At 47.1% G+C, this 13,028-nt stretch overlaps 1 protein-coding gene across 3 annotated transcripts in view; it reads left to right on the top strand.

Moving 5' to 3' along the window:
- The window catches only part of PTGFRN (prostaglandin F2 receptor inhibitor), an 81,413-nt gene that overhangs the window by 42,791 nt on the left and 25,594 nt on the right, over positions 1–13,028 (top strand). For all 3 annotated transcript variants that reach the window (XM_036071023.2, XM_078072564.1, XM_078072563.1), the window contains exon 4: positions 2,513–2,893. In XM_036071023.2, coding sequence (XP_035926916.2) covers positions 2,513–2,893 — 381 coding nt within the window. The remainder of the gene's footprint in view (positions 1–2,512; positions 2,894–13,028) is intronic.

Here is a 13,028-nt window from a genome sequence, read left to right as displayed (position 1 = left end):
TCTGGCTCTCTCCTGAGCCTGGGCTTCATAACCATTTTGTTGCCATGGGCTTCTTTGAGAGTCTTGAAGCCACAGACCCCTTCTTGGAATTAACGTGTTTTAATTCATTAAAAATGTATATAAGATGACAAGGGAAAATGATTCTATTGAAATAGTTATCGAAATATTTTAAGACAAATTTGTTACATAGTAATATTGTGCTTTATTAATGCATTAAATAATATATAGTAAAAGGCGAAAGATTTATACGATATGAAGAGAAACCAGAGTATAGTGGTTTGTTGCTTAGTTTCGTAATGAGAGGAGATGCTATATTTCAGGTAGAGATTAGTAAAAACAAAGACAAGATTTTTTCCCACGCAGGTCACAGACTTCCTAAATTATCTTCTTGGACCCCAGGTAGAGGGCTGGCCTCTCTCTTTTTGTCAACACCTGTATTATCCATAGCTAGCTTCTTAAATATTCTTACTGCATTGTTATGATAAATAGCCCAAAGCTACTTAGACAGTGGGGCTGTGTTATATATGTGGCAATACCCCTCCCCCCCATGTTGGGAGTGGTCTGCTTCATGCAGATCTTGGTGTCTAATTTATGGCTTCAGTTCTATCCATCCAGAGAAAGCTTCACCACCACAGGCTTTGTCCGGGGTATCCCCTTGCATTACGAGTCCTTAGAAATTATTCTTTTTTTTCCTTCCACCTGCTCTGTCCTGTCTCCCAGCTGTGAATCGCCCCGCAATCCAGAACACACGGGAACAATGGTTAGTGATGTGGCAAGCTATTTAGCGCCTTGCAGAGAGAAGATTACAAAGTGAACTCTTCAGTTATTCCTAAAGCTAAGAATCCGTTTTGTCCATACCTGCAGTCCACTGCTGTGTATTTACCCCTTCCACACTCACCTGCTTCCCTCCTGAGCCGCCTTTTACTTCTAGCCGGCACAGAGGTACTCCAGCAGTATTCCAGGGTCTCTGACCATAGGCATTGCTCGTGGGGCTGTTCGAAACCCACACAGTGCAGGCTCAGAGTGGCGGTTCCCATACTGACTCCTCTCAAAAGATGCCCTCAGGTTACTTTTGGCCCCTTTAAAGGGGTGAAGGAGGAGGAAGAATTTGGAGGGTGGGTGGAGGTGAGAAATCAGACTTTTAAATTACCTTTTATAATACTATACCCACCTCATTTTCTGTCTTCATCAAGGTGGGTCTTGAACTTGACCTAAAATGCTTGTTGAAAATGTTGTCAGGCTTTAGATACATTTATATGAAAGCAGTCTGCTCCAGAGGGCATGGGCTTTGGGGTTGGGCCTTTTTTGAGCCAGGCACGAGCCTTTGTTGCTGAGCTTACTCAGGATAGCAGCTGAGGCTGAACCAGTCTTGGAAGACCAGGGCTGTGCCTCCACTCGAATCCCCTGGGAGGTGTTAGCTGTTTCTCATCTAAGCAGTGGTTCCCAGAGCATTACCATGAATTGAATGTTTTTCTACTCTGATTACAGATGTTCAACTTCTTTAAAAATAAAACAAAACACTCAAAGTAAAATGTTTCCATGTAAAAAGCTTTGACAGGGGAATGCTGAAACCAGATCTGCCCTGAGACTGTGACACCAAATACTTCAATACTTCATCTAAATATAGTCTACTTTTAATTATCCACAGTCTTGTGAGAAGGCAGTGGCGTGGATAATCCGAAAGTCATTGTGTTTTGGTTTTAGAATATCTGTTTTATGTTTGGCTTTAAGGTGGGTATGTCTAATGGAATAAATGATGCTCTGCATTTATTCCATTACATTGCATTTTGAAGGCTTGACTCATAAGGCATATTGTCTGGTTTCACTTTCCTGGTCCTTCTGCTTAGGATTTTCTCCTTTTTCACCCAGAAGATGGTTTCACCCTCACCTCCTGCAGTCCAGCCTCCAACCCCAAGCCCCTGGTCCCCAACTAATAACGCATGCCGGTCAGCACTGAGCTATCCTTTCTCTGTAAAATCACCCAAGTCTTACCATGCACATGGAGAAGCTATAATTTTAGTTTTGTGATGTTTCGACTTCTTTTCAAACAAGCGTTAACAGTTAAGAGCAGAGCCCCTGGAGGCAGACAGCTCACATTTGAGTCCCTGCTCTGCCAAGTATTACCTGTGTGACCTTGGGCAAATTACTTAACTTCTCTGTGCTTCAGTTTCCTTATCAGTAAAATGAAGATAATAATAGTACTTACCCTCCTACGGTCGGGTCGTTTTGAAGGTTAACGTTTCTAAGGCACTCAGAGCAGTGCCTGGCATTTCATAAGTGTATGTAAGTGTTTGCTGCTGTTAGTATTTTCATGTAATGGAAAGAAATGTATTATAATTTCCTTAATTTATTCAGTAAATATTTCTCAAGCACTTAGAATCGCACAAAGCCTTCTAACTTTAATGCCATAAATAAGAACATAGAAGGAGATGATCTAAAGGGAGGGAGGGAGGGGCAAACATAACCCAGATGATCTAGATGTAATTTTGTTTTTTTTTTTTTCATTTTCAAGTTCTGCGAGCAGCCGTGGCCCGGAGCGTGTCTGTGGCTGAGGGAAAGGAGCTGGATCTGACCTGCAACATCACAACAGACCGAGCAGATGATGTCCGACCCGAGGTGACGTGGTACTTCGGCAGGTCGCCCGACAGCACTTTGCCTGGCTCGCCCGTGTTGGCGCGGCTGGACCGGGATTCCCTGGTGCACAGCTCTCCCCACGTTGCTTTGAGCCATGTGGATGCACGCTCCTACCATTTACTGGTTCGAGATGTTAGCAAAGAAAACTCCGGCTACTATTTCTGCCACGTGGCGCTCTGGGCACCCGGACACAACAGGAGCTGGTACAAGGTGGCAGAGGCCAGGTCTGCTCCGGCCAGTGTGGACGTGACCTGGCTAGGTGAGTGGCTGGGAAGGTGGCCCTTAGCCTCTGGGGCTTTACTCCCTCTGCTGGGATATCAGGACTCCGTAGAGCTCTGCGCCTTTTGCATTATCCTGGCGTTCTTTACATCAGGACAAGCATGCTTTAGCCTGGAGAGATCCCAAGCTGGGGGGCGGGGCGGGGGGAGGGGAGAGAAGCAAAGCAGGCTGAAATAGAATCTGGCAGGCAAGGGAAATGTTTAGATAATGTGGCCTCAGTTGTCTCAAGGCCCTCATTTGAGAGGATAGAGTTTCCTTTTGTTGTCAAGATTTGCAGGGTGGGCCCTGCTGAATGGCTCTTTGAAATGGATCTTCGTTGGAGTGAGAACACTGGCCATTCTTACTTTCCTTTCCTAGACTCTGAGGTGCTCTCTGGCAGGAGCTGGTGCTTTCCTAAAGCCCAGAACAGAAAGAGAATTCCTTCAGTGAACGGAATGTGGTGCTTTGGGTGTTTGTTTGTTTTTTCCTGAATGCCCTGGAATCCCAACATGATTTTATTTGCAGATACCAGTTAAATGGAAGGGCCTTCCTGGCTCCCTGGGCTGTCCTGGTGGGCTCTTTACCCAGCTGGAGGAGCAGAGTGGCCCTCAGCTGTTGGCCACCGTGGCCCTCACTTTATAACAGCTTGGCATATATGTGAAATTATTGTGCCTTTCTTTCATTCGCATCTTCCCTGGCCCTTATTTTCCTAAATGCTTGCCCTTCAGGCCTGACTTTTCTAATTCCTGTTACTATCTTAGAATAGCTTTAAGCAGGATAGGAGCGAGTGGAGGATGGGGTGCTTCGCCTCCCACCTCTGCCATTACAGAGGTGGAGCTGGACCTACCAGTCAGACTCTTCTGTTTTGAGCTTGATCTCTTCGCTGTCCCGTGGCTGTTCTGAGCCCCGATGCGGGCATTTGGCAACGCTCTGATGTTAGTAGGTAAACCAGATCTTTGAAGTCTGGGAAATCATTTCCTCCATCGTCTGATGCTGAGCATCCTCCCACCGTGACCCTCATCTCACACTTCGCTCTTCCTCGTCTCCGCATCAAATACTACCGGGTTAGTGGCACATTCGCTGTCTGTTTCTTCCTAATGAGCCTTTATTTGGCAGAGAGGGGGAGTTGGCAAGTGGGGACAGAGGGGGCAGGGAGAAGAGGAGGAATGAGAGTGAGCAGAAGGTATGGCCAGTTCCGAGTGAGCCCAGGCAGGGTGTTAATCATCGCTGGTAGCAAAGTGATTCTTTGATATCTGCACAGTAAAAGGAGCAGGGTTTATCTGGCGAGCTTTTATTCCTGCCGTCTGAACCCTGTGCGAGAGTCTCTCTATGAAGTACTGAACTGGAACAATGTTGGCCCAGCTAGAACTCTCCTTAGCAACCTTCAAAATAAAACAGATGTTGTCAGCACCGAAAGAAGACTTTTCATGTCTGGAGCTGAATTTGTCTCATGGCTCTGATGCTCGGTGCATTGTGTGGTGCTGTCAGATCCTAGCGCTGACTCCCGGTACCCCCTTCTCTCCCCCCACCCAATTTAGAATCAGAGCTCTGGTGGATTTTTTCTTTTTTTTTTTTAGAAAGCGCTGCCTGCACTCCAGTGTGAGGGCCTCTTTGAAGTGCTGGTGCACTGATCCCGGCATTGCCCGGGGAGACGCAGGGACTGTCAGAAATCAGGAGGGTTGCTCCGGGAGGGAATGGGGCTCTTTTCACCGGAAGGGATTTGTTGGCGGCTCTGTTCTCCAGAGAGTGAGAAGACATAAAGAGACTAAATTGTGGGGAAAGGCTCCATTAGGATCCTAAGGATCCAGTTGTTTGTTTTCCTGCAGAGTGCCAGCACCCCTGTCAGTGAAAGTCAGCAGTGTGCTTTACCTTGACCGACGGAAGGGACGCAGAACCTGCACCTTGCGCGGCGTTTTGCACGTGATGGGCACTTGGTAAAGGTTGGCTGAATGGGTAGATAAACCTGGATAGTGTGCAGGCGTGTGCACAGGAAAACAAGAATTGCAAAGAAAGCAGTAACGTCCAACTTACAGAATATGCAGAGATAGTAGCACATGGGTTAACCTTCTGGGCGTGTAAGTGGTAGAAAAACCGCTTGTGTTCTTTCTTCCTCCTGTATCTCCTCCTCCTTCCCTGTGCCTCACACTGTTACAGCTGCTTGGACACTTGTTCAGGAGCTGAGTCAGGCGTGAGTACAGCAGCTGACCTTTCTCCAGGACCTCCAATCTGGATTCTGCCCGGGATTGGATGGGCCTGACCTGATGCTCTACAGTTGTCTCTAGATACACAACATGTATGTGGATACCTTACCGCATGCACTGTGGGGCCTGTTGGAGATGACTGAGAGGTGTCCAGAAGAGACAGGAAGACAGGTGACCTGCCAAGGACTCTGTTTATGGAGATCATCTTACGTTATGTGATTATGGGATGTTGGCGCAAAAGAGTTCTTGAGAAAGTTGGTTTCCTGTGCAGGTGTTACTCAGAACTTTCAGTTTTGCTGCTTGATAGATTAAAAATAATAATTACTGCTTATCAAACACTTACTGTACACTGGGCACTAGGCTAAGGACTTTGCATGTGTTAAATACCACAATACCCTTTTGAGTGAAGGACTCCCCCTCTTTCCCATCTGAAAACCACTGATTTTTATTTTGCTTATGATTTTGATGGTCAGGATTTAGGGAAGGACTCAACAGGGTTCATCTCTCATGCACACAGGGACAGCTGGGACGAGTAGGGCTGGGGATCCCCTTCCGGATGGCTTTCTCATGCGCATGACGCTGTGTCCCCGGCCCTCTCCCTCTCCACGTGGCATCTCATTCAGGCCCTTTCCACATGGCTTTGGCTTCTTACCAGATGCTTTGCTTGGGACGGTCACACTTCTTAGGTGGTGACTGGCTTCCAAGAGGCAGGAAGCCCAGCCTTCCACAGTGGAAAGCTGTCCCAGGGCTTGACACAGTGTCTCTTTGGCTGTTTTTTTTTTTTAAGATTTTATTTATTTATTTGACAGATAGAGCAGGAACACAAGCAGGGGGAGTGAGAGAGGGAGAAGCAGGCTTCCCGCCGAGCAGGGAGCCCGATGTGGGGCTCGATCCCAGGACCCTGCGATCGTGACCTGAGCTGAAGGCAGACGCTTAACTGACTGAGCCACGCAGGCGCCACTTCTTTGGCTGTTTTCTATGGGTCAGAGCCATCACAGCGTCTGCCCAAGTTCAAGGGGGCAGAGAAAGAGACCCCGTCTCTTAATGAGAGAGTAGCAAGGTCACATGGCAAAAGGGCGTGGGGGATAAGAAACATTACTGCAGATGTCTTTGGAAAATAGAATCTACCAATTGGTGTGAATGCTTGTTTCTTTTATTTCAAAAGAAATGTTTAAAATGACTTAGAAAATTATGTCCCAAAGTCAAGTCTGTCCCAAGTATTGCCATCTTGTGGAAATATTTTGGCTTTGGGAATCGCCTTTATTCCTGAAACGCTAGAGCCTAGAGGCCTCAAAGCTGGGCCATTCTTGTCCTTATTTGCTTGGGGTTGGTACACAGAGCAGATGAGGGAGTTGAAGCTAATTGGGGTCTTCTCATATGTTCCGTCGTGTTAACCAGACAGAGATCAGGGCAGTGATGCGCGTGGGTCCAGCGAGTCCAAGAGCACTTGCAGCAGCTGGGAGGACTGTGATGATTTTGTAGAAGGTAAGAAAAAGCCTCTTTTACTAGGATTTATGTCCTACTTTTGAAGGAGGGGGAAAAAAAAGATTCCAGTTGGCTTGCAAAATGAAGCCCGATTTAAAGTAAGAGACATAAAAATAAAATCAAGATCAAAAGGAGTAAAAACAAATCAAAGAATAGATACCGCAAGGTGGTTGGGATGCATTAGTTAGCTGTACTTGAGCGCTGAATTTGCCTCTGAAGTTTTGAAGAGTTGGGGCACAGAGAAATGTGATTGCACAGTTCACCTCTGATGAAGGAAGCCCGGGAGAGCCAAACTTTTTGTTGGCACTGAATTCATCATGTGCTTTTTTTATGTAAGGGCATTGGAGAACATAATGGACAGTGCTTTCAACTGTTCTTTTATGAAAGGCTCTGAGTGATTGTTAAAATGGATGTTTCTCATATCCACTCTCTATAAAAGCTGAGGGCGTAAATCTTAAGTGTGTGAAGGAGTTTCTGTAAGAAGCTGAGTTACTGTGGAGGACAAACGTTGCTTTGTGTGGATCCAATTTAGTCTATGGCTAAAACTAGAGAATCTAAGAAGGCGTGGCTAGCTAGTCTGCATAGTAGGCCATCTCTCTCCGCGATCAGATGTCTCAAATGAGTCTTTGGCACGAGTTGGATACTAATCAGTTTATGGTTGGGCTCTGTGCCCAAAGTACCAGGCTTCTGTGGTGTTAACTGGGGGGCGTTCCACGGGTTTCGGCTACAAGAGTAGAAGGCAGAGCCGAGTTGGGCGTTTTAGTCTTAAGAACCTGATTGGCACTCTTCCCCACTAGAGGACTGTCTCCTCTTCCAGCAGTGTGCCAGCAAGGGAGGCAATTATTTTTCTTTAAAAGGAGCTGCTAATCTGCTCAGTACTTGGTAGAGACTTCAGAGTCCTGCGCCATCCACGGGAGATCAGACTCAGGTCTGCAGACTGTTATGGGCAACTATTATCAGCTCTCTGCCCATGGTTATCTCTGAAGGCAAGGTAGCACTGGGCAAGTGCTGGGGTCCTGCTCCACCACGTTCTAGGCGTGTTATCTTGGGTGTGATGCTTTGGTTTCCTTGGTTTCATGGGAGAATGCATATGAAGTGTTTAGCACAGTGCCTGGCACTCAAGGTCTCTATTCATTCTCAGGGTGGTAATAATGATACTGGTGTTTGGGGAAGGCAGGGTCAGTATGTAACATACTCTTCCGCACCAAGCGCTTATCTAACTAAGACATACAGGTCTGTCTCAGGGCATGGAGGGACTAGGGATGTGTGTCCTGGAAGCAGCCGCTCCCAAGGAGAAGGGGTTGGGCTGACCACACCCAGCCGTCTTTCTGCCCCTGCTCCCAAACCTGGGAATTCACTCTTCCTCTTCTGGGAGCAGTGAGTGAGGATGAAGAGAGAAAAACTGCACAAGGGTCATCCAAATGATACTACTATTTCCTCCAAAATGGCTAGTGCTGAAAACAACCTCCTAATAAAGGTTCTGCCCACGTAGGGTAAAGTGTCTCCCCCAAACAACAGGCTTTTAGAGCCTTGTCTGTTTAGACGGGAGAGAACATTTAATTGTTTGGCAAATGACAAGAGTAGCAACTCTGACAATTAGTCAACTTGCTCGGCTGCCCCCGGAGTACCTGTCCAGTTCAAGAGACTAGAACCGGCCTCAGCAGAGGCGAAGGCACGCCTTCTCCTGGTTTCCTCTAACTCGTGTACGCAGCCTGCTCCTCTGATGAGCTCTCCCAAGTTAACGAAGCTTCAAAGCGGGTATTAGAACAGGGCCCTGTTGTACACAGTTTGGGATCAGTGCCTCGGCTGTGATTACCACTCTTGCCTTCTGGGACGGAGCAGGCTTCGAGAAAGCATTAATAACCGGGCGTATAAGGAGGTTGTGCGGTTTGGTCCTGGTGGGAGCCAAGCCGTCATTCTGCTCACACGCGCCGTGCGAGACCTTCGGCTTCCAACCTGACTCCTCTGGGCTTTGGGTTTTGTTTTGCTTTGTTGTTTTTTTTTTTTTCCATTTAGGAAACATACATGAAAATCGTACCTGTGTCATAAGGTTGTTAAGCTTAAGCAAGAAGGCAAGGAAAATGTACAGCACGGCCCCCGGCATACAGGAAGCCCTCAGTCAGGGCCAGCTGCTGTGCTTGTCGTTCTCAAACAGGGATGATGAAACACCGCCCTTACAGAATTACTGTGAGAGGAAAAGGAGGCGGTCTCTGTGAAAACCTCCAGTGCAGGTCCCTGCGCACAGTAGGCACAAAGTATCTGCTTTAACAAATTAGCCAAGGACTCTGACAGCTTTTCACTGTTTTTGGAAGTTGTAACAAGGGAGTTTAATGACCCGTATTAAAAAAACCAAGTCTTTCTTTGGGCAGGGGGTGGGGAGAGGGTTGCCGTGTTGGAGGCCGTAGCTTTAGGAGGTGGTGTGTCTATGAGCAGACAGCGTCCTGGAGCCCGATTAGGGAGCAGATCCTTATTTCTAAGAATAGAAGTGATGATGTCATGGTGAGACTGGCCTCAGTATTCTGTGAAAGGGCTTACAGTGTGGGTGGGTTGTTTGTTAGGTTTTTTTTTTTTTACTTTTTGGAATATAAATTTTAAAAAAACCAACACAGAAGTAGAAAGAAGCACCAGCTTCAATAATTACCAGTATTCTGCTAATCTTATTTCATCTCTCCTCCCTCCTGCAGACACACACGCACGCACGCACACACGCACTTTTTCTTCTTCTGGAAGAATTTAAAGCATATCCCAGACACATGTCATTTTGACATTAAGTACTTTAGTATGCATCCTCAACTGATAAGCATTTTTTAAACATAACCACCATAGCATTCTTAGCTGATTTCTTGATGAGATCAAGCAGGATATAGCGGTAATCAGTAGTGATGAAATGCTTATGCCAAAAATGAGCATTTTTATGCAAAATATTAAATTTACTCCAATTCAGCAAGAGTGTTAGTGTCTTTTATGTGCAAGGCACTGCAGGCATAGCACATACGGATGAATTAGGTAGGGGGTCCCTGTCCCCAGGCAGAGTCCTACAGAAGGTCCAGAAGACATATATACAATAATAATCAAAGTTCAAGGCAGCGTTCAGATAAAATCCTTAGAGAGCAGTAAGCCTGGTGGGTGGTGGGTTCTCTGTGAAGGTTTGTTGAACATGAAGTAGAGGTATGACAGGTAAGTTCGAAGTAGGCATTCTCCTTTAAGTAGGAAAGGCTATATAGGAGAAGTACGTGCATGATGGATTTCAGGGAACAGGCCGTTTCTGCACAGAATAGAACAACAATAAAGGAAAATGTCTACACGTGCACTAAAACAAAAACTAAAGAAGAGCCCACCGGCGCTCCTGCCACTGTGACATAGTGGAGCCATGGCTTCTCCGGGAGTCCAAGTCCAAAGTGGACCTGAAAGGCTGGTGGGTAGTCCAGACGACCTTTGAACATCCTTTAAATCCCTGGAACCTGTGCCTTATGAGTTCCCAAGCCAGGAACCCACTGGTTTTTGTTTGCCTTTGCATTAAGGTCCTCCCTTTTGGGGGCCTGAGATTTAGTCTTAACAGAGAATGAGACCAACCAGTCAACGAAGAGATTCTCCTCTCCTGCCAGGCCGCGATTCCTCTAGATGTGCACACTTGTTCATGCATGCACATGAGTGTGTATATGTATATGTATGTATATGCCCTAGCTGCAACCCCGCTGTGCTCTCCTTTCTCTGTGTTTGGATCCATAGGGTTTAAACTGACTCACTTGGAGGTGGAGGATGGAGTAGAATGGGAGAGTCTGTTCAGTCATCTGTTCAGCAACCAACCGAGCAGCTGTCCCAGGTGCTGAGGCAGAGGGAACAGCAGGAAGGGAGACAGAAAACCTGGAAGCATAGGAGGTGGTTAGGGAATGGTGAGAGGTGTGGTCTCAGTGGAGTGTAGACTATGTATCGGAATGAGGGAGGCGGTGAGGCTGGACACATGGGTTAGACTCACACTGATGAGCACCTTGCATGCCAGGCTGGGGAGTGTGTTCTTACTCAGAAAGTGAGAAGAAAAGCCACGGGAGGTTTATTGTGCAGATAACTGTCTGCCTAGAGGTGCGTTGGGAGGTTATGATCGTTTTGGCTGGAAGCAAAGAGAGCCTGAATGAGGATGGTGTTCATGAGGTTTCCACTTTTGTTCACAAATATTTATAGAGCATCCACTGTGTGCAAGTCCTGGAATGGGGGCAGTGTGAGAGTTGGGGACCCTCAGAGTGGAGAGTCGGGAGATGGCACACAATTCAAGCAGAGGTGACTGGGAGAGTGAATGGTGGGTGTGGCAGCAGGAACCGTAATTGGAAGTTAGGAGGAGGAGTTGGCCATGTCTGTTTGGAGTGGGAGTCAGCTGTGTCCACGTGTGTGTGTGTGTGTGTATGCGCGCACACATGGATATGAGTGTGTATATATACATGTGTGCGCACATGCATGAATGAGTGTACCTGTGTATGAATGTGTGCTTGTGTATGTATACTTGCACACGTGTGTGTGCATGCATGAACGAGTGTGCCTGTGTATGAGTGTGTGCTTGTGTGCGCGCACATGCATGTATGAATGTGTGCTTGTGTATGTATACTTGCACACTGTGTGTGTGCATGCATGAACGAGTGTGCCTGTGTATGAGTGTGTGCTTGTGTGCGCGCACATGCATGTATGAATGTGTGCTTGTGTATGTATACTTGCACACTGTGTGTGTGCATGGATATATGAGTATGTATATGTGTGTGTGCATGCATGAACGAGTGTGCCAGCATATGAATGCACACGCATGTATACTTGCACACTGTGTGCATGGATATATGAGTGTGTATATGTATGTGTGTGCATGCATGAACGAGAGTGCCAGTGTATGAATGTGTGCTTGTGTGTATACTTACACACGTGTGTGCATGGATATATGAGTGTGTATATGTATATGTGTGCATGCATGAACGAGAGTGCCAGTGTATGAGTGTGTGCTTGTGTGTGCGCACATGCATGTATGAATGTGTGCTTGTGTATGTATACCTGCACACTGTGTGTGTGCATGGATATACGAGTGTGTATATGTATATGTGTGTGCATGCATGGACGAGAGTGCCAGTGTATGAATGTGTGCTTGTGTGTATGTTTGCACACGTGTGTGTATGGATATGTGAGTGTGTATATGCATATATGTGTGCATTCATGAACGAGTGTGCCTGTGTATGAACGTGTGCGTGTGTGTGCACGCCTGCATGTATGAGTGTATGAATGTGCTTGTGTATGTATACTTGCACGTGTGTGTGTGTGTGTGTGTGTGTGTGTGTGCATGCGCGTGCGCATTGGCAGAGGCAGGTGGAGAGTGAGGGGATCAGGGTGCAGATGTGCTGTGCTGGTGATGCCATGGAAACATGAAACCGAGATGCCTAGAAGCCTGCTCTGTGCCCGTGTTAGGGTCTGAGCCTAAGGAAGAACCCAGGGGAGCAGCTGGGTTCTGGAACAAGGAGGGCGCCCTGGGGGCGGCCAGGCCAGGGTGTAGGAGGAGAGGGAGAGGGCTGCTCAGGTGGTTGGTGCGGGAGCTAGTTTTGCCTACCTCTTCCATGTGTCCCATGGTCTGACCACTGATGTCACCGCTTCTCTACCATCTTTCATGCTAACTTGGACAGCCTTTATTTTCACAGTGCCACTTCAGAGGACTATGCTCAAGGGAAGGAAGTAAACCCCAAAGGACCAAAGGGTTTCTTTTTAAGAGCTGGTGACTGATGAGACAGAAGAGAAATACGACAGGTTGCCTCCTGGCCGTTTGGACTGTGCTGGTCATCCAGGCTGAGGGGACGGCCTGTGGGGAGCGGTCTTCCTGGGTCAGATCCCTGGTGGCAGGACCATAGTCATGTCATTGCCAGTCACGGCATTCTGTGTTGCTGCAGGTCACGAGCCAGTCGGTGGTCGTGAGAAAATAATGGAGTTTAGAAGACAGGGAACTTGGCTCATCTGTGAGGTGCGGATGTCCTTGAAAGGTGATAGAAGGGACATGGCCCTGGGTTCAGATTTGCCACTTTTGAGCTATATAGGCACGTGACTGACTCTTCAGAGCTCTGGATGGGGAATAGTAGTTCACAGATACGTACGTTTGTGTGTATATATATCTATGAATACGTGTGTGTACATATACATTTGCACACGTACCAGGCACTAGTTTAAGCACTTTCATGTATATTTTAAGTCTTTTTAGAAAAAACTTTATTTTTGGGGCGCCTGGGTGGCTCGGTCGTTAAGCGTCTGCCTTCCACTCAGGTCATGATCCCAGGGTCCTGGGATCGAGCCCCATATCGGGCTCTCTGCTCAGCGGGGAGCCTGCTTCTCCCTCTCCCACTCCCCCTGCTTGTGTTTTCTCTCTCTCGCTGTCTCTCTCTCTCTGTCAAATAAATAAATAAAATCTTTAAAAAAATAAATAAAAAATAAAAATAC

The sequence above is a fragment of the Halichoerus grypus genome, chromosome 5 (genome assembly GCF_964656455.1).
Source record: "Halichoerus grypus chromosome 5, mHalGry1.hap1.1, whole genome shotgun sequence".
NCBI lineage: Eukaryota > Metazoa > Chordata > Mammalia > Carnivora > Phocidae > Halichoerus > Halichoerus grypus.
Note: the sequence above shows the minus strand (reverse complement) of the source record. Positions and strands in the feature narration are given on the sequence as shown.